This window comes from Xiphophorus hellerii, chromosome 21 (genome assembly GCF_003331165.1).
Source record: "Xiphophorus hellerii strain 12219 chromosome 21, Xiphophorus_hellerii-4.1, whole genome shotgun sequence".
NCBI lineage: Eukaryota > Metazoa > Chordata > Actinopteri > Cyprinodontiformes > Poeciliidae > Xiphophorus > Xiphophorus hellerii.
Genome location: NC_045692.1, coordinates 8,433,809 through 8,460,070, shown reverse-complemented (window position 1 = coordinate 8,460,070; position 26,262 = coordinate 8,433,809). Strand labels below are relative to the sequence as shown.

The following is a 26,262-nucleotide window of genomic DNA, read 5'->3' as shown; positions in this document are numbered from 1 at the left end:
AAAAGGTTTTCCAGAATGATTTATTAAAGGGACCTCGCTGAGTAAGGCTGAGCAGTTGATATATAACTCGCTCAAATATTACGGGAATTTATTCGGTCAGCAATGGGCTTTGTAAGTTTATTAAAAGTACCGAGAGGAGTTCGATTGATAGAAACATAATCCAATCAAATGCGTACGACGCCATTCGTGAACCGGAATGCCCCGTGTGATTGTCCAATGAACACACGGGAAATACTGAAAAGGTTGGTCTAGAATTCTCTGTAGACCAATAGGATTGAGAGCTTTACGCCTGCAGTGCTAACTGACTCCGCCCCCAGCTTCCATTTCTGAACTGAGGAGACGCCGCCGCGCTCGCGTACAGCCCTCGTCTTTTTTTTAAAAAATTATACACGTTTAAGTAAATAAAGTCGGTTCGGTGTCGCATATTTGGGCCATTGCCTAAAAATAGCGAGTGAAACAGCACACATTGTGTGTCGTGGAGCGCTGTTTGAGTTATAGCTAGAGCTGAAGCTAGCATTTTATTTCCCATTTTAACTTTACAGAGCGGCGTTTTCCGCCGTTTTTTTCTTTTCGCCGCCCCGCTCACTCTACCCCCTTGTGTGTGAGTGGGGGCCTGCAACGTCGGTTTAGCCACGAGGCGCGTCGGTAGTGTCGGATAAGAGCGATGGCGGAGTTCGGCAACGGACTAGCAGATGAATCTCTATTAGATTCAGATCCCGGACATCCCGAACTGGAAGACCCAGGTGTCGGTGACGAAGAACCGGGGTTAGAAGAGGGAGAGGCCGCAATTGAAGACCCGGTGAGTAAAGGGTATTGTTCCACGAGTGAGAACCATCTTGAGTACCAAGGCACGTTAGTGTCACTTCGGACCAGTTGTTTAAACAGAACCTATAGTTTTTCTCATCTCCTTCTACAAATCATTGGTCACATGCCGTCTGATAACGCTACTTCGTTATCAACCGCCATTGTGGTTCACGCAGTGCAGCAGACTTGGGTGGTGACATGCGTGGTGTTCGCGGCCATCTTGGCGCAAGAGCAACACCAGTTTCTCTGCGCTAGAGAGAGCAACCCTAGCCTGTTGGGGGTGGGGGGGGGAAATCCTCGTCGCAAAAAAAAAAAAAAAAAAAAAGGGAAAAAAAAAATGCAGGACGGAGATGCGGGACATTGTTGGGGCAAGCACCGGACAGGCCGCCGCCGTTAGCTGTCGTTTTAAAAATCTACCTCCTTAAGAAGGCGACCGGCTGACGGTAATTTCATCTTTTATCTCCTTTCATTTTTCTTCAATGAAGCTGCTTCTGCTGTTCAGGCGCTGCTGTGCGCGCACACGCGAACGACCCAGCGGCAGAAGGCTAATGTTAGCATCAAATGCTGCACCCTAAATGACCAGCGAACCTGTCAACTATTGTAGGTAGTCACTGGATAAATTTGCGGCACGTCATGGTAGCTGTCGGGCTAATTGTGTTGCACGACAGACACCATTCATTCTCACGGGATAACATTGGTGTGAGCGAATAATAAAGCCATAGCTAGACGAGGCCGACATACACTTGACCATCGTTTTTTTTTTTTTTTTTTTTTCCGTATTCTGTGCGCTTTGGCCGACTGTGGGCAGTAACCTGCATCACAGCGAGTTTAAAATTAATACCAGCTGCACATTTTCAATGGACTCACACATGCGTATTCTATCATTTGCACGTCAGTGCATATTTCCCAGGTAATTACTGGATAGCATTGCTCTGACGAGGAATTCAGGTTTTCTTGTGGAGAAATCGTAGCTGGGAACGCAAATGGAAAAAGGGGGCTGCGGTATTTAAGGGGCTGGGTTTGCGTCTTAAACAGTTTTTTTTGTTTTTTGTTTTGCTGGAGGAAAAGAAGGGAGCGTGAGACCTTGTTCTTAATATGCGTCAAAAAATAGGGGTCATTACGTGTCAGATGCAGGTGGATTGGTCCCCTGGTCTACATATGAATCGTGAGGATATTTGTGATGTCTTGGATTATAACAAACTGAATGCAGGAAGAGCGACTCGGTTACAGTAATTCCCTTTTTGTCCTCTGATTGGGGGATCCGAATTTAGGATGATTCTTGAGTATTACTGTGAGCAAGTGAATAAAAAAAAAAAAAAAAAAAAAAAAGGCAAATAGGCAGTGGCTCTGAATGATGCTGGAGCGACTCCCACTGTGCTGCAGTGCACCACTGTCAGACAGGAGGGACTTCACACACGTGAGGGCACCGTCAAGTCAGTATTCAGTGCAAATGATGTGACTGTTTTATAGAAAAATGTGTTATTGAATGAGAACCTATGGCCTCAGAGCAAACTGATCTCAGTTGTTTGAGTTGAGCAGCTATTTGACAAATAAGTCTCTGGGTGAGAACACACTAATTTTCTTGGAAGGTTCAGTGTTGGAACTTGGGAGCCAGAATTTCTAGTTTACATGGGATTGATAAAGTGCGTGGCAATGTGCAATGATTTTTGTTTGTAGATGACAACGCTATTTTTTAAAGAATTGTATTTATTTTTTTTGGCTTTGGCCAAAATGCTAAATGGTTGTAGAAAACATGGCTGATAAAAGGGTCGACCATAAGAAGTTGTAAACCCCAAGTTCCTATTTAAAGGTATCAAAAGTAAGAACATCTTATTCAGGTTAAGAACAGGTTATTCTGTGGTGCACCGTAGAGTTTTATAAATATAAGTTAATTGTATGACCTATGCGTTAATGCATTATTTGGGATAATCATGTCAAATATCTTTTAATCATTGTCTATTTGAAACCTGTCTGTGTCTGCTGTAAATGTATTATTTTTATGGAAAAAATGGCTGTGATTAAAAATCTTTTTGTAACCGGAAAGATTTTTAACAGTTGCACAACTATGTAATGAATTAGTGGTATGTTTTGTTTTTTTTTCTTTTTTCCATTTGTTGGCTCTGTTGGTTTTTAGTTGTATGCTGTACAGAGAGGAAATAAAAAATTGCAGAGAAAATAACCTGCAGCAAAAGGCCATTGACTAGATCTACTCAAATGAGGACTTTTGTCTTTGGTGCATATATTTTTAAAACCGTTGAGCATCAACATCAGATGCATGTCAATGGTAACGGTTTGTGAAGCTACTAGTTTGACGGATGTATTGGGAATGTGCGTGTTTTGCAGGAACTGGAGGCTATTAAAGCCCGGGTCCGAGAGATGGAGGAAGAGGCAGAAAAGCTGAAGGAGCTACAGAACGAGGTGGAGAAACAGATGAATCTCAGCCCCCCACCAGGTACGTTTGTTTTTTGGTGGACCAGTCTGTAGTGTTCCTCTTTCTTTTGCAGTGACGGGATGATGCTATAACAGTTATGTGGTTTCTTGAAAATAATTTTGTCTCAATGTACCCTTTTGAGTGGCTCTGTTTTAACTTTTTTTTGGGTTCGTTTTCTTTTTTTTAAGTATGCTGAAAAGGTTAGTTCATTATAACAAATAGAAATGCTTTTCTTTCTCCCTTTCTTTGTCTTGGTGCCAAGGAGAAGCCCAACAGATTTACTTTCATAAGTGGAGCATTATGGCTTTCACTCTACTTGAGTTTTATATCTCCACCTATATATCTACAGTATATATATCTATAGATATATATCTATAGGTATATATCTATATAGATGGATAGCTTGTGATGACTAAGCTTATTTGTATGCTTAACTAAATATTCTTGGGTAGAAAACTATTTATTGCATTGAGGTTCTTTGTGTTTTCCTAAATCCTGCCGATTTATTTAGTAAGTGAAGCTTAGCGCCCCGCCAGGCTTATAGTTCTCTGGAGATAACTCTGGGTGTTCTATACTCAAATTGTTTAAATTTGCTGTCAAAACTACAAGATGCAATTTTGACTTGGAAAGTTGGTTTCCAAACTCAGTATCAAATATGGCTGCCACAAGTATGAAATACAGCAATAAATGTTAAAGCTGTTAGCACTTCTGTTACGTTTATCACATTAGATTTGTGACATTCACGTTGGTGTTTTAATAGCTATTTGATCCTTCAGTGTTTATTAAAATTCTGACCATTTATGGGCTTGTATTTCTGTTGGTAGTTAGCATCATAGCCATTAGCCAATACCACTAGGTTTCCAACCTACAACTACAACTCACTCCACTCAGATGTGATGCCATGACACCCCAACCCTGATCTGAGCTCACAGATAAATTGAACAGCAGCAAAAGACTCTAAATAAGAAGTGGAAGAGGCATGCTTGTGAAAATATGTGGTTTATAATGAATGTGCCAATAGTAGTGGTGATAATGCAAATGGCTTTACTTTTGAGTGTTTTGTTTGCTTGAGCAGTCCAACATTGCCAACTGTTTGAAATAAAATTTTTGATCTACGAGTGTATTACTATGGCAGAGCAAAACCACAGTTTTATTTTCAATTTCTAAGACAAACGGGATCATTTAAGGGTTTTCATAAAATTGTCTGGCAAAGTGTTTCCAACCACAGCAACACCACCCAATAAAATTTTGTATTAAAAAGGTATCCACCTTAACCAAAAGTTGTTTAATTGTTGACCCAGTTGGACTTGCAGCTCAACAAAGCCTGTTAGCTGCTTCACATGTGATGTATTTCCAGTGCTGCCTCACATAGCTGTGGGCCTGCTCTGTGGCTGCCATGGTGAAGAAGACAAGTTGTTACTAATGCAGAGGAGCTCAAAATAGGTTTCCATCTAAATGTCCTTTTGCTATTCCTGAACTCTTCATTAGGAGCTCCTTTTTGGAAGATGAAAACTTAGGAGCACACCCTAGTGTTTGCCATGGGGTGAGGGGTCAGGATGTCTCAACATTACTTTAAGGAAAACCCTCTTAAAGGACAAAATAAAAAATCCTGTGATGCATAAGTTTTTCCTGGATGACCTGATTATCATCTGTCCCAACCAGAAAATTGCTTGGCAACACAAGACCATTACAGGCAGAGTTCAGGGTACGGCCACCACTCTTAGCAGAGACGTGCAAAAAGGTTTGGATCAATGAGCTCTGATTGGCCAATAAACTTGAGACGTAATGTGAAGCAAATAAACTAAACGTGCTGTAGCTTTGCTATATGATTGAGGTTTTTTTTTTTCTAGTTTACATAAATCCTTCATCTCCAGTTATTCTGAGGTCACCATTTCAAAATAAAATGATTCAGTGATCTAGTGAATCAAATACAGGACTGCTTTAAATAGTTCCACATTTTTATGATTTTTATTTTTTAAAATACGTTTATGTAATGACGAACAGTCTGCAGTCGTGGAATCAAACCTTATTATGAACTGGATTTCTGTATTGTCTTGACTGTTGCTGCATTCATTTTGATAATTGACGAGTTAAACTTGAGATTTCATGCGACTGAGTCATTCTCTCTCTCTATATATATATTTTTAAAGCACTTTCTGCTAATAAAAAATTAGTTCAGACGTGTGTCCCAGAAAATGGAAAAAGGCCTGTTATTTAATCCTCTTCCCACATTATTTTAATAAATTATGAACAACAATTTGATAACTGATGGTGCAGAGGTTATTTTGGGTAAAATCATGCAGCAAACCCTCTGTTCCTAGACTGTACGATCACCACAAATGTTGGAATTTAAAACCCGTAATTTTGCTTCCAGATCTGTCCTTCAAATCCAGTTGTAGGCCGTCTTGTCTGCCTCACAGCAGTCATATTGACTTTTTCTCCCTCCTCTGTTTTCAGTTGGTCCTGTCATCATGTCCATCGAGGAGAAGATGGAAGCAGATGGCAGATCTATTTATGTTGGCAATGTGAGTAACAGTCTGTTGTCCTGCGCTCTGTTTGACACTTTTGTCACTTAGAGTTTAGTCAAAAAAAAGACACAATTTCCCATGTTGCTACTAAAAGAAAAGGAAGAAAAGTTGGAATTTTGTCCTTATGAAGCGGGTCAGTAATCATCGGTATTTGTAGTTTTTTCACTTTAAATCAACTCCAGACATTTTCCAAGACAAACCTGAATATCCTGTTTAGTTTTTTGTCATGAAAGGGCAGCATTCAGCACTTCCATACTTGTACTATTTGGTACTACAGCTTGAAAGTATTTAGCATACAGATATCCTGTATGTAGTTCTCAGCTCCCTGCTGCTTTGTTCGGGTTTTGTTGGCCTCCCTCTCTTCTGCCCTTTTCTCTCTGACACTTCAATGGCTTGGCTTGTTTTAGTCAGAATGAACACTGTCCTTCACTCAGGTTGCTGTGGTTACATTGTGACTTCTGAAACCCATCAACAGTGATAATGTTCATATTTGACAAATGAGTTCCTTTATTGTCAGATTTGTTGGATGTTGGCGTTTCTCATGTCTCTCCCTGTAACGTTTTTGTACATTTTCTCTCCTCAGGTGGATTACGGTGCTACTGCAGAGGAGCTTGAGGCTCACTTTCATGGCTGTGGTTCAGTAAACAGAGTCACCATTCTATGTGACAAATACACAGGGCATCCCAAGGGGTAATAACCCACCTAATTCTCTCTTATGTGTGCTATGAGTTGCTGACTAAGAATAAGTTAGCAAATATTTTAAATGATGCACGGATTAATTTAATTTGGAGATAAATGCAAAGGAAGTTCAGTTTTTCAGTGAGACAGGGATAACCTTTTTTTATTATTTTATTTTACTGAGTCTTCCAATGAAAGAAGTTTCAGTTTCCATTTTATTGCATAATCCTGTTCTTGTATTTAGAAATTTCTGTTGCTTAGCAATGTTTTTCTCCCCCCTTCATTTTTAGGTTTGCTTATATTGAGTTTGCAGACAAAGAGTCTGTTAGGACCGCTATGGCTCTGGATGAATCCCTTTTCAGAGGAAGACAGATAAAGGTAAGAAACTATGACTTTATAACATGCAATAAATGGACAGTAACTTAACTTAGTTTTTTTCATGTAATGGAAAGTAAAAACAAGATTTAACCTTTGTGATCTGAAACATTTTACTAGTCAATAAAATGGTCCAAGTCCAAGGCGATGCAGTGACCATCCAAAAACAGTGTTTACGTCACACTGGAACTGCATGTTCTGAGGCTGAGAGCTCCTAATACCCCAAACTGTTTTCAGGTGGGAGCCAAGAGAACAAACAGACCAGGCATCAGCACCACAGATCGCGGTTTTCCTCGGGGCCGGTTCCGATCACGGGGAGGAGGAGGAAGCTTCTCCTCGCGTGCACGATACTACAGTGGTTACACGCCACCGAGAGGCAGAGGACGGGCCTTCAGGTGAGCTGCTGTCGAGGCCTCTTGAGTCAGACCCCGGGGAGCCTTACCGTCATGTATAACATGCCATCCACCGTCAAAATCTGTCGGTACCCTTCACTTAAAATGTAACATTAGAGACTGTAAAACATTCCATTTAGCTTACGAAAAGCACTGAGAGCAAGGGCTCCACTTTGTTATTATCGCTACTACAAAGTCTCCAGGCCATTTTATTTGTCAGCTCAATCATACAGGTTTTCTTCTGGTCCTTGCTGCCTTATTTAGTGAAGCTGGCATTCAATTGGAACTAGTCTGGGTTGTATCCTTTCATTTTTGTGAGAAAATGTCTGACCCTCAAGGTCACAGTCTCTAATCAGAAACTCACACACACACACACACACACACATAATGAAACCTTAACCCTCCCAGTTCACTCACAGATCTGGCCTGCAAGGCAGAGAGGGGAGAGGCTTGGATAAGGGTAAAACTACTGATACTAATGGACAGGACCTCAAATTCCCCCAAGGACTGATTAAAAAGTGGAAATTAGATAAACTGTGGTTAGAAAGAATCTAATCTTAAACTCCTGATAACTACACAATGTGCCCTCATTAATCAGCAGCAGCATAGGTTAGCATGTCGAAACCTTAGAACATTCAGAGTTGTTCCATTTGAACTGACCTTGATGATTTATCTCAGAGGATTCTGGTAGCTACATCAGGACTTTTATCACTGCTTTAGTTCAGACTGAGCTGCAGATCTGAACCACATGTAACATTTCACCAGTGCTTTGTCTTATTGTGGAAAAAATATCAGCATCAAACCTGGCACGGAGCTGCAGCAAGCTTGGGAAGGTTTCAGTTTTTAGCTGTGATCAAATATCAGGCTTGTTGGATTGGTTTTTTGTTCCTAGTTAAAACCACCTCAGCTAGCATTTCACTGTGCTAAAGGATTAAGTAGCCAAATCATATTTCTGTAAAACCTACAACCTACTCTGTCTGAAAGTCTACGGCAAGAGAAATGAGGCATGGAGCTTTTGGGATTAAAATCTGAAGTAAAAACACTATAGAATCTCAGTATTTACTCAGATTTAAAACTACAACATGAATTGCAACTAATGTTATCAGCATTTCAGTAGTATCTCAATGTCACACCTCATTATTATTTGGTTAAGTGCTCTCCTCTGTGTTTATAGTACAAAAGATCAGTATGCACTGCACCTTAATAAAATGCAACATGCCACTCTGAGAGCTTTATAACATCTTACTGTAAATAATTCACTTTTAGAAACTAATTTTTAGATTTTTTTAAAATCTTGGTTCAAGTTTATTCTAATGTTAAAGATGTATTCCTGAACAGCGTTCTTTTTTTATTTGACCTTTGACCTTGAAAGAAAAGTAAGCAAAGTGGCAGAACTGAACAATGTTATATAATTGGCTCCAAACTCTGCAACCATTTTTGTCTTATGTCTTGCCCACATGTAGCCGGGTGTTTATAAAACTGAATAACTCCGCTAGATCCTTTTAAAATGTATCGTACACACGGGATTGGTTTCAGAAAAGTTTACATCCACATGAAACCATACAAATCTGCCCCAGAGTATTTTAAATATGCCAAACCCATAGAGGGCAATGTGTGGAACCCTAAATCTCAATTTTCACATAGTTTTCTGAAATATCCACTTTGGAGTTTTTCTAAATAATCCTTTTTAGTGATGCTACAGAGTTTTTGTGTGGATCAAAGGCCACACAAAAACTCTGTTTTCCCAGATATCTGGCTACATGTGGACTAGGCCACAGGCATGCATTGTGTTGCCAATGACGACACCGGTAGTTTGAGTTGGCACAGAAATGTGTCCACCTTGTGGGAAAATGTTGTGGCCTTCTCACAGCCTGCTGAGCGGCAGTATGCAGCAGCAGCAGGTGTGGGAGGGGCCATCCTGCATTACTCCATGCCCCATTCAGTCAGAATGAAGTCTCTCCAGCACGTCATCTGACATCTCAATTAAACGACTTGAAACATTTCTAAACCTTGATGCCAAAAACCGACCCAATGCTGTCAGGATGATCACATCCACATGATTATCTTCCCAAGTACGTGCAGCGAAGAGCCAAGATTTTGATGCCTAACAGTATTCATAATGTCGTTTGTGTTTATTTAAATTCTTTTTGTACTCATATTCATGTGGACTTTTCTTTTCTTTTTTTTTTTTTGCATGAACATGACCCCCCCCGCCCTCCCTTCCACTTACACCGCGCACACACTCACTCCCAGAAACGAGGGTTCATTACTGCAGCCTGACCTCGGCATCTGGCCTACCGAGCGGCGGGGCGTTCAGTCCCAGTGTGACCCGTTTGTGCTGTCTGTGTGAATGAGAGGCGCTCTGCCGCTGGCTGGCGTCACACTGTACGCGCGCGTGTGTGTGTGTCACGTTGTGTTTCTGAGTGTGGATTAACGCTGCAGTTGTGAGTCCACCGTGTAAGTGAATGCGTCTCGCTGATGGTGTGTGTGGTGCTGTTTGTCCTCACGGTCTTTCCCCCCACAGTGACCCCCAGAAGGAGGCTCTCTCATAGAGAGACAGAGAGAGAGAGAAAGAGGGAGAGTGCCATTGCTGTCCCCCCTCACACCACCCACAACCTCCCCACACACACTTTTCGTTCTCACTCAATATCTGAAAAACAATTTTTCCTCCTTTTTTAAAGCTACTAGTCTCCTTCCACACTGATAAAAGACAGCCTGTCTCATTTTAGTCATTTACAGTTGACTTTTTATTCAAACCTTTTCCTGCCCTCACGCACTCTCACTTATCTATCTATATATATTTATCACACCAGGAAATTGGTGTCCATCTTCTTAAGCCAAACAGAAAAAAATCTCACCCTCTTTTTCTCTCTCTTTTCCAGGGGCCGAGGGCGAACAACATCGTGGTATTCCCCTTACTAAACACCCCCCCTCCCCAGTACTCCCCTTACTATCAGTCCTCCCCTCCCATCTCTGTTCCATTTTAAAACACACACACACATACACACACCCACACACAGTGAAACTCCTCCCCTCCCCACCAAAAAAAAGAAGAAACCACTGAGGAGAGGAAAAAAAAAGACAAAAAATGGAAACCCCCCCCCCCCCCCCCCCCCGAAAAAAAAAAACAAACCACAAACCCCTCTCCTGGACAGAGAGACTGGCTGGCCGCAGTGTGAGATTGTGTGAGAGCGTGCGTGTGCAGAGCTTGATGCGGTCACACCTGGTAAGGTAAACCTCGGTTGGCCATTGGTGGGGGCGGGTGGGAGGTGAAACATCTGTTGGGTTTCTCTTTTTTGTTTTTGTTTTTTATTTTTGTTTGTTTTCTGAATGGGAGGGATGGGTTGGGGAAAAGAACAACAAAAAAAGTGGTTTATAAAGAAAGATGGTATCTCAGGCTGCAGATGTGTCTCCTTTGGTCTGGCTGTGACCTCCTGCTTTCACACCATCACCAGTACAGCCCACCCACTCACCTTCCACCGCCATCCAAAAAAAAAAAAAAAAAAAAAAAAAAAAAAACGGGAGGGGAGGGAAGGGAAGAGAGGGAAAAAAAGGGAGGGAGGGCAGGAAGAAGGAAAGTTGATGTTTGATTTTTGTTTGTTTTTTTTGTTGTTAGCGCATCAGTGTGAAACGTCCACTAGCTTTTGAGTGGTTGTTGTTGTTGTTGCAATTTTTGTTGTTTGGAGTTTGTCATTACCTCCTGATTCCCCCCCTTACCCCACCTCACCCTCTCAACCCTCTTCTGTCTGTTTTCTCCCTCTTACACCCTACCCCCTAAAATGTATTTTGTTTATTTATGGATCATCTACTGTCCAGTGAAAGATTGTAGGATTGTATTTTTTTTCCCCCCCACCTGTTTTGTAGATGAAGTAACTTTGTTTTCTCAAGTTTTCCCCAAACCAGGCATGTTTCATATCATATTTTTTTATTTTTTTTAGTACTTCCCCCTTCATTTCCCCCAGTGCTCCTCCCTCTGTGCACCTTGTCTTCCATCTCTCCACCCCCCCTCCTCCGCCTCCTTCCCCCCCTCCTCTCTCTGTATATTAGACCACTTCTTGTCGTTTCAGGTTTCAGGACCAGTGGAGGCTGACAACCCCTCCCCAGGTGGCGCCGGCCCCCCCCACTGTCTCCGCAGCATCTCTGTCTCTCTCCGCTCCCGCTATGCACACTCACCCCATCCTGTCGGTGTGGGGAGGCGGGGGAGGGGGGCAGGGCGACCACAGGCCCACCACGGGGGGCATTTACTACAACAGCAAACGCTGACAATGCTTTTTAACTAACACTTTCAAAAAAAAATGAAAATACATTTTTAAAAAACAAACAAAAAAAAAACGTCACACATCGCCCACAACGAACATACACACCTAACCAAACACACAGCAGTACTGATGGCCAGCCAAGCCGACACATGATTTCCCACACACAGCTGAAGCCAACAATAGCCGAGTGGCAGACAGGCAAGTTTGTGCTAGAAGGGGGAGAAACAGGGTGAGACGAGGGGTGATTAATTATCAAGGTGCGACTCGAGGGCGCCCCCTTTCTCTGACTAGGCGCAGTGTAGTCACGGCTTGTTTGAGAAAGGCTGCCCAGCTAACAGCATTGATTTAAATTGAAGAGTGGGCTGGAGCTGTTTTAGGGTGGGGAAAGTCAGGGGGTGGGGTTGGTCTGGAGACCTTTTTTTGTTTGTTTTTTTTTTTGTTTTGGGGAAAAAAAAAAAAAAAGATTGGGGAGTTTGGGTTTGAACAAATGTTTTGCTTTTTTATTTTTATTTTTAACCCATGAGTCTGTAATTAGGAGAAAAAAAAATAAAGACATTGTGTAAAAATGAAATTGCGTCAGTTTTTCTTTCTGCTGTGGTCCGTCTAAGAAATGTTCCCTCATGTATTTATTAGTTCCTCATGGAAAATACTGAACTATTGTGGCATATTTAATTGTCAAACTGCTCTGAAACTTGAACCCACATTTTTCTACTGAATTTTACAATTCACAAGGATTGTTTTTCATTTCAAGGAATCTTGACTTTGTTCAGGAAGCAATATTTCACTTGACAAATTCAATCTGAATTTATTTACTCAGTTAAAACTTTAGATGCTTTATATTTCTAATAACATTCCTATGTTGCTGTCTAACATACCTAGACAACACACCTGTGACTGCTGTATTTATTAAATGTCTGTGTGAAGCAACACTACTGGTAAGAAGGTAAATCCTACTCAAGTTTTTTTTATTGGAAAAAACAATATGATTAATAGGTTGCAGATAGTCAAGCTAACCTTTAAATAAAAAGCTAAAGCAATTTTGGGTCTAGACAGCCAGGGTATGACTCAGTGTATTGACTGTGGTGTTCATCTGTCACATTCCAGGGATCATGAATCTGTTTGAAAGCCGTAAAATAAGGTCAAGTTGCTTTTTACTGAAATCAGTATTTCAATGCAATGAGCCCAAAACGCACCTAATACGTGCAATTAGTAGATAAGAGGTCAGAAGTTGGTCAAGTCTATGCAGCATAGCAAAAACTTCTAACTTTTTTCAGTTCACAGTAAACGGATGGCAAAGAAAAATGCAGACACTATTAAGCACCTTTTAACCTTTTAGTTTCTTTAGGGTAGTTTTTTCTCCATGTTTTGAATTGGAATGTAATGTGCTGAGTTCCCACTCCGTTTATGTATAATGAAATGAAACAAATTGAGCTAGAATGAACATTTCCAAACACCCGTATTTGGCTAATATCTCACTTTCCATTCCCCAGTGTTTCCTGAAGTTTGATCAGAAAACACTTGGCTTCAAATGTGGCTTGCTCCTTTTAATCTGAGGGAGCAGTTTTGGTACTGCACTGGTCTTTGCTTTGTAAAGCATATATGTTAAACTAGATAGGATGATGCTACAAATATCATCAGTAACTAGACGCAACCAGGGATGTGTGCCAAATTGCTGCTGTTGGCACCGAGTTAAGTAGAGCGAGCAGCCGTGGCGGCCATTAATCCTCCCCAACATCTGGCAGCAGCTGTTCGAGCTCTGCGCGCCGTTACAACTGAAAGGGTTTTACGGGGCAAGCTTCACTTCTCACACCTCATAGAAAAGGTAGTAACGAATGCTGCATTCAAGTTGTAGTCGGAACTGTCCCAGTTGATTTTTCCCAGTCGGAAAAGTCAACTGGGACGCTCTCCGAAGTCGGATTTCCCATTGGGAAAGTGGGAGCAACTCCAATTACCTCCAATTAGGACTTGTACGGCGGACTTTGCGTTTCAATATGGCCGCTCCTCGCATCGACAGTAGTGAGATGTGGTGGAAAAACATTTTACAAGACACATTTTGCACGTGTCTACATGTAACATTACTTTAAAACTAACGCTACATGTAGCACCCACAACTCTAAACAAATTAAAAGTGTTTGCTCATAGGTATTGGAAACGATGTTTAGGCACCGCCATGTTGGAAATTCTGACTACTAGACGGAACGCTATTACCTGGGGTCTGACGTCAAACCCAGTTCCGAGTTCTGAATTCCCAGGTAACTGGAACGCAGCATTGAATTGTGTAACCTCTGTTTGATTGACATAGGAAACATGACTGCCCTCTAGTGGTAAGTAATGACTGGACAGCTGCAATTTGACAACCAATTAAAAAAAACAAACAAACAGTGATGTGGAGTTTATTGCTTCAACACAATGAATAAAAAACATTTACATTTAATATTCTGATATCATTGAACACCACAGCTTGGCTTATCTGTGTTTCTTGAAGGCTGTAAAAAGAAGAAACAATATGAATCATCTATTCATTACACATCATAGCCCCCATCCCTTTACCTTAAAAAAAACAAAAAAACAGACTCACCTCTCCTCTTGGTTTTCTTTTTCATGAGTTTCTTCTTCTTTGGCCTAGCGCTTTCCCCATCCTGGGGCAATTAGACAAAAGAAGTACCTTAGAACTGACAGATAAAGAAAGCAACACATATCCCATAATCCACTGGCGAACTTGGTAAAGAGAAAGTTCCTCCATATATGCCATTCACTTGTGAGAAAGTAGGAGGTTACTGAAAACACACCTGTCCACCTTCACCGCCGGTCAGAGCTGTGATGTCACCGAAGTGTGTGATGCCGGTCAGCTGGCCGGACATGGCCATCGTGCTCCTCTTCCTGGCTTTCTTCTCGTGCTTCGGCACATTCAGACGCACCATCATCGACTCCTCGTAATTTTTCCTGGAAAGTAACAATTGGATAAACATTTTTAAACTCCCACCACATTTCCCTGCAATGGGAGTATTTGGTGCAAGTCTTTCTAAAACACCAGAGGAGTAGCACGACACAAAAACCTAATAAAATTCAAACAGGCGGATGTCTGAACAGACTGCAATAAAGCCGTCAAGTCTCAACCTGTGGAGCTCGTCTCGGCTTTCCCTCTCCGTCTGGAAGTCTCGTCTGTCCCGGATCTCCTCCGGGGCGTCGCTGTACTGCTGCCTCAGCTCCTGGATCACGGAGCTCCGCAGAGCTGCTCGTCGCTGCCGCTCCGTCTGAGCCTTCTTCCTGTCCGCTTCCGTCATGTCACCGTCTGAGGGAAAATTAGGCGTTTTAACATCCGATGCTGAGAAATCACCGTGGAACAACTCTGTCCCATCAGAGGGGGAATGTCGCTACCATAATGCACCGGCGCAATCTTCGGTGGCACATATTTCCTCCCACTAGAGTGAGCTGCTTTCTTGTCGGAGGCTGCCTTGTTCTTCGTTTCACCCTCAGAGTCCTCCGACTCGCTCAGCTAGACAATAAGGCACAAAAGAATCTCAGCTTTTTTTTGTCTCTTTATCCAAACTTAAAACAACTTCATTCCAATAAATTGAGAGAAAGACTCTTTATAAGCCATTTAACTAAAACTCTTCGGTAATGAGTGGAAGAACTTACTTTGCTGATGAAATTTTCAGGATTTGGACGCAGCTGGAGCGGATCATTGTCAGCTAAACTCAAGAAAAACAGATACAAATTGTATTCAAATCATGCTGCTTAAGCACTAATGACCTTTCACATATGATATTTAATGGAGGGGAAATAAAAAAACCCACATATACTGTATATATATATAGATATTTATATATATATTACCTAAACTTCCAGTAACAGCAGTGCGCACCAGTTTATCAATCTGGTACTTCAGTTTGTGGTCTAGCGGTCGCATTTTCTCTAGCACCTACAAAAGAGGGGAAAAGCTGAATAAAGAGTGTAGCCTGCGCAGACAGGAACCGCGGCGCGTCTTGTAGACATTCTTACGGTTCTGATGGTGACCACTCTGCTCAGAGCCTCGCTGTCTTTCATCTTGCCTCCTTCGGCCTTGATGCTGATGAGATGAGTGAGGTCCTGAAGGTAGAAGAGCAGGAGGTTGTAGCGAAGGTCCAAGAAGGACAGACCCTGCGAGGAACCATCAGAAGCAAACAGTGTTTTTTTTTTTCTTCCATTATTATTATTTTTTTTATTAAAGAATCAGAACCTTTCCATTAAATATTTACAGTACTTCAAAGAAATATTCATACTTCTTGAACCTTTTGACATTTCAGCACAGTGAAATCACAGACTATTATGTGACTGTGCAGCAAAAAAGTAGCGCAAGAACATTAGTTGCAGCATTCTTTGTATATAAAAAACCCCCCCCAACAAAACAGCATATATTGGTATTCAGTTTCTGGCAGTGGTGGCAGCATCATGGCATGGGGATGCCTTTTTCTAACGCATATATATATATATATTTTTTTTTTCTTTTTCTTTTTTACAAATAGTACGAAAAATGTGTTGCACATTTGCATTCGGCCCCTCTGAGTCAGTATTTTTTGCAACTTTGTTGCTATTTTTAATAATTTGTCTGACAAAAAAACAAAAACAAAACTGCATTGGCCAAAATCTAAATCGTCAAGTTTTTAAGAAAGCAAAAATTGGTGCTACCATAAAAACAAACAAACCAAAAAAAAAGGCATGTTTGGCCATTTGTCTGTTCATTTTCAAGTTTATGATTTCAGCTTGACAAAATGTGAACAAGTTGAAGAGGTACGTGATGGGATATCTTAAACTAAAATGTGTTCGCAGATTTAGGTCACGCAGACTTATACAGATGTTTACTTACCTTTGCAGTGTTGAACACTCCATTCTGAACTTTAGTCAGCAGCTCTCGAACATAACTGGTTACTGATGCTACCTAAAGTAAGCAAAAAGGTCAAACCTTCATCTGTGGCGAACCACTACAGTAAAAGCAACAGGCACATAGTATTTTCCAAGGAACCACTGTAAAGTAGTGAATATATGCTACTTCATAGAACATCCAGTTCCATTGCAATGGAATATTACACCTTCTGCCACCATCTAATAATCTCGAACAAAGTCATAAGTGATGAATGACGTGTTTCTACTGTTTCATTTAACATCCTTCGTGCAGAAGCTGCGACATTTTCAAAGCTGAGGTTTAAAGTAAAGCCTCAACATCCATTTATTTCTATTACATACAACTAAACCCGCTTTGTTGCTAACCTTACCTGCTCTGTGAGATTATTCAGCAGCTGCACAGCTTTGGGTAAATCACTTTCGATTAGATCCTGTGAGACAACAGACAAAATAAATAATAATAATAATAATAATAATAATAATAATAATAATAATAATAATAATAATACATGTGAAACAAAATAAAAAATTAAGAAAAAAACATTTTAACACTTAAGTAGCAAAAGGCGAACAGGGTGTTTTTCCAGTAAGCTTCGTCGACTGCGTTTTAATATTAACATATGTCACAAATATTTAGAGCTGTCTTCGGTATTTAAACGGCTTTCAAGAACATTAAAGAAACCCTTTGTGCGAATGCAATATATAAAATATCTTAGCAAGATGGATTTTACTCACGTTGTCAACAGGAGCAGCCATTTTAACTTCGCCCGACCTACGGAAGCCGCGGGGAGACAGTCTTCCTGGCGTAAGGACGGGAGCTCAAAAATATCTAAATCCAAATAAAACAAGTACGGCTGAAATTCTTAGTCAAAAATGTCTCCCAAAGGATAAAAAAAAAACAAAAAAAAAAACGTGTCCTTGCGCTGTATCGTACCAGAGAGGATACTTTACTTCTAGAGGTTTATTTTTTAAATTGTATAATCACCCTGATATAGAGTGACTTGCTTTTACCCCAGATCAGGTCAGGTCAGGTCAGGTCAGGTCAGGTCGCCACGTAAGTTCAACAATAATTCCCAACCTAAAAACAGGTGTACTATCTTTTTCTTTCACACCTTCTAGAGGCTGGGTGTGGAGATAAATAATCTGAAACATTTTTAAAAACTGAAACATTTTAAAAAATATATTGTCAGCTGGACTGCATTCAGCAGAATAAAGCTAAAACTTCCTTTTCTTTCTGTGTCTCAAACAAGATGCTTCTCCACAATAGTTAGGTCAAATCTACTTGTGTATTTACCTATATTTTTATTCTATTGTATTTTATTTTATTATGACAATCTTATGCCAGCTCTACCAGAGACCCATAAGCTTAAATGTCGAAGGACAATTTATGTAGAACAGTAAGTCATGGAATCTAATTCAGTCACTTTTTTATCATACAAACAGTCATATAAAAAAAAAGAAATAGAATATGCATTCTTATTATGCTTATTTATCAGATTAAAAGTACAGTTTAGCTGGCTTTAAGCATACTTTTCATTAGACCCACATTTCTGTATAATTTGTTTTTATTAGTCTGACAATATTCTAATCTTGGCAGCCATGTTCTCATTAGCTGTAAGTGGGGGGGGGGGGGGGGGAATAATCAAAATTAAAGAAAGATATGCTTTAAAACGTCATCATAGAATCTATATAAATGTGTGTTTCACTTTGTGCATCTACCTACTGAAAAACAGACTTTTCAACAATATTTCAATGTAGTGAATATTACTGCGCATGATGTTCTCTATACGTTGTGGTCCAAAGGAACACAAAGCAACACGAAAAACCGTAGCTGCCCTTTCTTAAGATTCTGCAATGCAACCACTTTTCTGATACAACAGTGTGCTCTTTCCAAATCATTTTATTTGAAATCAAACCTTTTTATTGGGGTTGCATTGTATTCCGGCCCACAGTTCTTTGAGATAGTGACATTAACAGTCATGATGTTGAAAATGATCTCATATTTTACAGGTATGTTCTGCTTATCCCCTTGGTTAAAGTTCCGCATTTAGCCCAATGCTATGCTGTACTTCAGGGGTGTCAAACTCCAGTCCTCAAGGGCCGCACTATCCTGCAGTTTTTTGGATGTGCAACAGGTACAAAACACTGGAATGAAATGGCTTAATTACCTCCTTCTTGCTAATGAACTCACTATTCTATTCAGGTGTGGTGCAGCAGAGGCACATCTTAAAGTTGCAGGGGAGTGGCCCTCCAGGACTGGAGTTTGACACCTGTGCTGATCTTTTTTTTTTTTTTTTTTTTACCCCCCCCATCACTTCTACAAATTAATTACAAATGTTAAAGTCAATTTTGGGGGATTTCAAAATAGAGCTTACACACCTACGACAGCTTTCCGTGAGTTGTTTGTCACAAATCAGCTCTCATCTGGCAACCGGGGACGAGTTGGGGCTGATCAGATAAAGACATCCTGGATGTGTTGCCTCGCAGTTCAGGCCTTTGGGATAACTGCTGAACTTGATAACCACCTGTCCTCCAGGGATGCTAATGAGGCAAAATGGTAATTCAGGGATCCTGGCTGCGGTGGGTGACTCAACGTTGAGTTTTCTTGGGATTTCAGAGGAACTTATGAATGGAAGTTGATGCGTCTTCCTAAAAAGGATAAATGTGCAAGAGTTAGAGTCTGTCAGAGAAACACACACACACAGAGAGAGAGAGAGAGAGAGAGGAAGTACTGATGTGATCATCAGAGGGGTACCTGCCTCTCAGTGTCCTGCCTTAAAGTCATTACGACTCGCACAGTCTGAGGAGAGCTGCAGAGTTTGAGGAGAGCCATGGTGAGTCACAACTTAACTTTGTCGAAAAGTCCAAATAACTTAACGAGGATTTCAGGGTTTAAAAGAAAAAGAATGAGTGAAATGACACAAATGAATAAAAACTGTGTGCATTCAGGAACTTTTAGGGGAAGCATCGTTCGATGGTAAAACTGACTCAGAAAGTTTACTGTGTGAATATTAGATTTAGGGATTCACCTTTTTCCTGTTGTACTTTACTGTTTGACGTTGAAAGAAGACGTAATAATGATATAATGATAAAATTCACTTTGGTAGAAAATGTAGTAAGTAGAATATACACTTTAATTGGCAGTTTTTTTGTTTTTTTAAAAAAAGTTACATTTTATATTCAATGTAAATCTAATCTAAAGATGCCCCGAGACAGGCCTTAAAGTGTTACTAGCTGGGTTTTTAAAAATTTATTTATTTTTTATAAAATATATATCAATAAAGCATATATCATGAAAAAGTTAATATCTTAATAGTAACAATATATATATTGACATTAATAAACAAATGTATGAGGCAAATCCATCTTCCATGTGCCTAGTTTTATGGTTTTAATATATTTTTTAACAGCCTAAAATGTTTCTTTTCTCCATTTTGAAAAAAGAAACATAAATGATATTATAATATGAAAATAAAAAGTCATACAGCAAAGGTGCACAAAAAGCGACGTGGTAGTTTTTCATTCTGCTTTCTTCTGAAGATGAATTTCATTGTCCTTTTTTTAATTATTTGTTTTTAAATGTGAAGTTGTTTAATGGCACTTATATTAATCCGTTGCATTTCTGGTTGTTTACAAATTGTTGAATTTGTAGCACGAGAGTTGATCAGATTCTGGAAGAAAAAAAAAAATTAAATTAAAGCTCAAAGAACGTGCCTGAACTCGACTATTTTCACTGAAGTAATTCAAGAACAAAAAGCATGGGGCCTAATCTAATTCTGCCCATCAAACGCCGCCCGCAGATGTCAGATTCCAGAGTGTCGTCTGTCATCCAGGAGTGGGTGAGTTCGTATCCAGGTCAGCCTCACAGCCAGCCCCTGAATCCCGTCGCCTCCAACCAGGCCGCACAGTCCAGTCAGATGTCTCAGATGGACATGATCTCGTACGGCCAGTCTCATGCGGGGATCATCAGGGGGGTCGCTGACGAGAGAGTGGCCGAGCAGATGATGGGACTGCCCTACATGTCCTACAACACGTCCTGCCTCAGCAGCAATCCCAACTCAGGGAGTTCAAACCACCACCAGGGCCACGCCGGCGCTCAGCAGGTGAGTCCAGCGTGTTTTGCGTTTGTGGAGTACGTGGCGTCCAACAGAAGCGCCGCTGCTCAAACGCGTTCCCGTTTCTCCACCCAGGACTTCTCGCCCTTCCTGCTGCCCAGGGCCCCGGTGACCAAGAGAAGCATCAGCAAGGACAGCGCGGAGTACCGCCTGCGGCGCGAGAGGAACAACGTCGCAGTGAGGAAGAGCCGGGACAAGGCCCGCAGGAGGATCCTGCTGACCCAGCAGAGGGCCCTGCAGCTGCAGGAGGAGAACCAGAAGCTGCAGATGAAGATAGGACAGCTCACCCAGGAGCTGGACACTCTGAAACACATCCTGTCACAGCGGCACCTGCAGGGAGGCGAAGACGGAGCGCCGCAGGAGTCCGGTATCTGACCTTTTTGGCCCCCGTCCCCAGCAGCAGGCCTCGCGGGCGTCAGAGCTACCTGTCAGGATTAGATGTGAATGTCCGCAAGACTGCGGGGAGGAAAAAAAAAAAGTCTGTTTTACACTAACATTTGTGATTTTGGGAAGTGGAAAGATTGACTTTAGCAAAGGTTTAAAATTCGTGTTTGTTGAAGTTGCATAACGGCAGAAAAAAAAGAAGAAAAAAAGCAGAACTAACTCAAAGTGACCTAGCAACCGCATAGAGGTTCTGTCCACCACCCTTCTCATTTTAATGCATCTCTTTTGTGTAACGTAACTCGCCATGTCTGCCCAAATTATCTGTCTGTGCTCACGAAATGAAAATGTAAGAAAATGAAGAGAGCTTTCTTCATTGTGCTGTAATATTTCACAAAGAACAGCAAAAAAACAAAACAAAGCATCAACACTGGAAACGATGTAATTTATCAACTGAATTGAAAGACCACAGATTTGGATAACAGAGGAGAGTTTCTGAAAACGGACTTGAGTTTGACTTTTTAACTTTAATAGGAGGATGGCTCAGAATTGATAAACCCTACTTCAGTTTTGATCCTTTACATTAGTGTCTCTTCTAACTCATTGATTTAATTGGCAACTTTTTATTTTATTTTATTTATTTATTTTTTATTAGCTTTCTCTCACTAGGTAAGGATTTTGAAGCATAAATTCTGTTTAAACAAAAATGAAGCCTGAGGATTTTCTACATTTACAAGCATCGCAATCCCGTCTTGATGAACTTGATGAAATGGCATTTTTTATCTGCCACTACACTGGTTAGCAGTGTAGTGGCACATTTTTATCACAATAGAATCTTGTGGCCTCAGTTTGGGCTCAGAATACAAAGTTTATACGCTAAAAGGGTCAAAGCTGGCAACGTAAAGAACGACTGATCATACCTAAAGACATTCGAAGCCATAAGCTGAAGCGACGTAAATGTGCCAAAGTTAGAGCTACGTGTTGGGGCAGGCAAAAAAATAAATAAAAATAAAAATGATATCTAACTGGTGCGGTCTGGAATGGAACATGTGTTCATGGTTTCTTTGAAGATTCCTTTCGCGGTTTTACTTTAAAAACGAAACTTTTCCCAAGATGACGTGTGACCCGTGACGGGCTTGTTTGAAATAAAGCCTCTTTCATTCAGAATTCAAGTCTGTCTCTGAATTATTATTGGTTTTTTTTGGAATATCCTCACATAGGTGCGTCTTCGAAAGCAGTAGAAGCCACGCTGTTTATAGTCCACATGTTACCCGTTTATTTTTTCGCTGAGGTTAATGAAAATATGGGTAAACAGACTGCAAAAGAAAATCTGAACTCTGACAAATCGTGAAATTGCAGTCGAGCTTTATTTTCGCCATAGCTTCTGATGAATATGAAGATTTGTAGACTTTAGCTGACGCTTGATTGAGCAAGTAAATATTTCTGCTCCTAAAAGTTTCTAAAAATCTCATTTAGAAAGTAAATACGTTGGTCTCCAATTCGTAACTGATTACATCTTTACATCTTGGTTTAGGATTAAAATGAGAATTTATCAGCTTTTGCTAACTAGCTAACTCTTGCAGAAGCATGTATCTACCAGAGCTAGGAAATAAACCCGGCAGAGTTTTCTTGTGTGTGGAGCCATGACACATGAGAGTCGTCGTAACTAGAAGCGTTCTTGGTGTAACGAGATTTAAAAGTCGTCACGACCAGATTTGCTTCCTTAAAGTTAAAATATGTTCTAGTTTAAATGAGAACGGTCGTAAACAGCGACACCTTTAATTTAAGAGGTACTTTTATATGCTTTGACAACTTCCTGGTCATAAAAGTTGACTTTTTGCCACATGAGGCTACTGATTTTAGTTTTTTTTTTATTTAATTTAATTTTTTTAACTTAAGTTAAGACTAGCTTCTTGAACAAATAATTATTAATTTCCCAAAAATGTTTTCGTATAACAAATTTAAGTATTTTCATTGACAAAAGATGATGTTATGTTGCCCAATAGGTAAAATGTATCATTTAAGTGACAATTTTAGCTTGTGCTAACTAGCTAGCAGTTAGCCACTAATCAAGATAAAGCTCTGTCAAAGTTATTTTTCTGTAGAACAAGTAGATATCCTTGCCCCTACATGTTTTAGAAATATACGTATATAAGGATTAAAATGGTAAACTAGAATAAATGAATGCCAACCTGTAACAAACTATTATTAATGCTATTTTCAATCATGTGTTAAACGTATTCACTGAAAAAATAGCTTATGTAGCATATGGTCCCTTTCAGACACACATGATAAAGGATATATAACCTCTTTTTGGGTGTGTTTATTTTCCTTTGTGTGTTTGGTAGCAGGTTTATGTTTGTACAAAAAGGCCAAAAAGGTCAAATAAACCCAAAGTGGTCGCCAAAGGGAATTGCTGAGCTATAAATGTGCAAATATCACACACTAACTGTTAAAGGTTTAAGTTAGGTAAATGAAGACAGCATTTTTAGTTGAACTTATATCTGTTTTCTTTTATATATATATATATTACGATGGTTAAATTATTTAAAGAAGATGCAACATAGGCAGAAATGTCTCTTTGTGATACATAAAAATATGCATATAAAAGGAGCTGTCTTACGGGTTTAAAATCGGACATGAAGAGACTGAGCTGTTCAGAACCAGTCGACGACCTCGGCTTTAACGTTATTAGAGCCTTCAGAAAGTTTTCCACTGTCTCTCGCAGACTGATTTGTGATCTGACTTCTACTTTATAACCATTGCCTAATTATTTTACCTGACATTCGAAGGTCCGTCAGGGCTGATTGTGAAGTGCCGTTGCCCAACAGAGTTGCACAACCCCCCTGTGGTTTGTAGTGAAGGCAATGAAATCTAAAAATCTAAGCGCCTCCGTCCATAAATGTTTGATTTGTGACCACCGTGATGGGACTCGCTTGAAGTAATTTCACCAGATTGTCAAATTATTAATATTTTTCCTCCCCATAGGAGATCTTTGTGTCGTTTTCTTGTGATGCACAGATTAAAGGCCGGATTACACTAATTCACCTTAAAAACATTTCCAAAACAGTAGCGATTTGGAGTTTGTGGCTTAAACAGCTGCAGAAACGTGTGAACGAATCAACATGTTGTGTTGTCGCTGTCATCGATTCCTCCTCCTCCCCACCCCCCAACCCCAACAGCGTCCTTCGTCAAGGTGCACAGCAGCCGCGCTATTTCCCATAAACCCTCTACCCACAGAAACGGACGTCATGCCATGGACCGTTGTGCCCCAGCGGTTTCCCTTTGTGGGATGGGCAAGATTTCGACACAGTGGAGGACAGAGATGAGGAGTGCAGAGATAATATCAGTGTTTGGGGCTGTCAGGGCCTTCCTGTGGCTGTGATGGTAATGAAGGGACACAGAGATAGTAGGGCCCAGACGGAAGGGGTGGGGGCATCAAGCCAAACATTTGATTTATTTATTTAGTGTAATCTTGTAGATTTCTGATTGGACTATGGTAATATGAATTTCAGGCGACGTAGCAAGTACCAGGTTGTGAAAAAGTATTTGACCTCTTATCTGCTTTTTTTTTTTTTTTTGTCACACTTATATTATCAAGCTAATTCTAATATTATTTATAGTGGCCAAAAAAAAGCAACTTCAATTCAATTGTTTGCCTTTTTAAAAAAATTTTTTTTTTTTAAAGATTCTCAAGACTTTTGTGAAAAAATATTCTGTGGCTTGACGAGACGACAGCACAACATTGCAGAAGGGGTTTATTTAACAAGTAAGGTTGTCTTTTTTGAGATATCAAAATTCGTCTCATCATCTAAAACAGTGTTTCCCAACCCTGGTCCTCAAGGCGCACTGTCCTACATGTTTTAGAGGTGTTCCTGCTTTAATGTGCCTGATTCAACTGATTGCACTGTTAATCAGTGATCAATAGAAATCAGTTGCTCTGAAGCAAGGAAATACCCAGAACATGCAGGACAGTGTGCCCTGAGGACCAGGGTTGGGAAACACTGATCTAAAACATTTAGGTGATGGAAAAAAACAAAAAACAGAACAAGAACAAAGACAGAAGTCGTCTTTAAGTGGGTTTTTTTCACAGGATTGTAAAAATGAAACATAATAGCAGTTTCGTGATGATACCTTCTGTTGTTTGAGACCACAAGAGGTTTTTTTTTTTTAAACAAAAAACGTTTCTAATGAGATATTTGATAGCGAGTGTGCCCAAATAAAAGAACACGTTTTCACATTTGTTAAAGTTAAAAAGATCTCTTAGTTTGCAATTTTAAGACATGCAAAAAAAAAAAAAACCCCAACAAAACTCACATATTGCATATTAACCCAGCATAAACGCCTCAGCAGGTCCTCGACAGTTAATTTCAACGCTTGAGATTATAGCGCATCAAAAATAATAAGAAATGTACTGACACAGAGATTCTAAGAAATGCTGTAACACTTCCTGTATGCACCGCTGGAGGAGCAAAGCAAAAGACTCTGACATTTTCCAGACCTTTTTTTTTTTTGTTGCAGCAACAAAATTAAAAGCAGACACTTGCTTGTGAGAATGCACAAAGGAGAGCGAAAGTGCAACAAAGTCCCTTTTCTTTTTCTTTTTGTTTTTTCAGTCTGACAAGTCCCTCATGCAAATAAAAACTTCTGTGTGACCGTGTCTGTTGAAACGTCCCGCAGCGTCATGTGGGGCAATATGTGGTCCCAGGACTGCAACATCTCCACAGAGTTAAGAAAGCCTGTGTTTCACCTTATCCCTACCAAGTTACTCAACAACAACAGCGCGCCATGTGAACCCCACCGCCACCCCACCGACGAGGCTCCGCTCTGTCATGTGTTATTGATTAAAAAAAAATTAAAAATAAATAAAAAAATGTGTGTCTTCATTGTATTTCAGGGTGAAATGAGAAGTACATTTGGTTTCAAAGTTAACGAGATATCACGACGTGTTATCTTTGATTTTAGACATTTAAAAAAAAAGTGTTTCGTCAACTGAAACACGAAGCCTGAATGAGGAAAGCGCATCAATCCTGCGTTCTCCACTGCAATGAATATTTCATTTTCTTACAACTGCCTTTGCAGCGTCCTGCTCTAATGGCCACGTGGTGCACACCCAGTAGGACAAACAATGCTGGGGTCATCCGCTGAGACTTAAAACAGCAGGTGAGACGTTTCAAACTGATCTAATGACAAAGTTTCAAACACGTAATGCACTGCAGGAGTAACCTGTTGATAGTGAGGATCTTATTATCTTGCTTTAAAGACGCAGGGACCAGGCACAGAGGGATAAAACGCCTCCATTCTCCCAAGTCTTACTCTGCACAGGTCAAAAGCATATAGGCGCGTTTGACGTGTCACTTGTAGAGCCCTGATTTATGGCGCCACCCTGCGGCAGACAAGCGAAGCAGCAAAGAGCAC

The 26,262-nt window shown here is 40.4% G+C and overlaps 3 protein-coding genes across 5 annotated transcripts; 2 read left to right on the top strand and 1 right to left on the bottom strand.

Moving 5' to 3' along the window:
• The first annotated feature begins 316 nt into the window (after positions 1–316).
• On the top strand, positions 317–11,554 carry pabpn1 (poly(A) binding protein, nuclear 1). 3 transcript variants are annotated; one of them, XM_032550897.1, is made up of 7 exons: positions 317–799; positions 3,148–3,256; positions 5,693–5,760; positions 6,347–6,453; positions 6,732–6,819; positions 7,054–7,211; positions 11,276–11,554. In XM_032550897.1, the coding sequence occupies exons 1-7, from the start codon at positions 665–667 to the stop codon at positions 11,469–11,471; spliced, it is 861 nt and encodes a 286-aa protein (XP_032406788.1). In that variant the 5' UTR covers positions 317–664; the 3' UTR covers positions 11,472–11,554. The 3 variants fall into 3 exon arrangements, with proteins under 3 accessions (XP_032406788.1, XP_032406789.1, XP_032406790.1); XM_032550898.1 differs by lacking the exon at positions 11,276–11,554 and adding an exon at positions 10,091–10,319 and having other exon boundaries at positions 319–799; XM_032550899.1 differs by lacking the exon at positions 317–799 and adding an exon at positions 1,118–1,247.
• A 2,286-nt stretch (positions 11,555–13,840) lies between these two features.
• ngdn (neuroguidin, EIF4E binding protein) lies at positions 13,841–17,104 on the bottom strand. Its single transcript, XM_032550895.1, has 11 exons — positions 17,084–17,104; positions 16,720–16,779; positions 16,314–16,385; positions 15,470–15,607; positions 15,305–15,389; positions 15,107–15,159; positions 14,846–14,963; positions 14,585–14,759; positions 14,257–14,410; positions 14,046–14,106; positions 13,841–13,953 (listed from the first exon to the last, which is right to left on the bottom strand). The coding sequence occupies exons 1-11, from the start codon at positions 17,102–17,104 to the stop codon at positions 13,934–13,936; spliced, it is 957 nt and encodes a 318-aa protein (XP_032406786.1). The 3' UTR covers positions 13,841–13,933.
• A 1,998-nt stretch (positions 17,105–19,102) lies between these two features.
• Positions 19,103–22,016, top strand: cebp1 (CCAAT/enhancer binding protein (C/EBP) 1). Its single transcript, XM_032550904.1, has 3 exons — positions 19,103–19,182; positions 20,149–20,451; positions 20,539–22,016. The coding sequence occupies exons 1-3, from the start codon at positions 19,180–19,182 to the stop codon at positions 20,836–20,838; spliced, it is 606 nt and encodes a 201-aa protein (XP_032406795.1). The 5' UTR covers positions 19,103–19,179; the 3' UTR covers positions 20,839–22,016.
• The last annotated feature ends 4,246 nt before the right edge of the window (positions 22,017–26,262 follow it).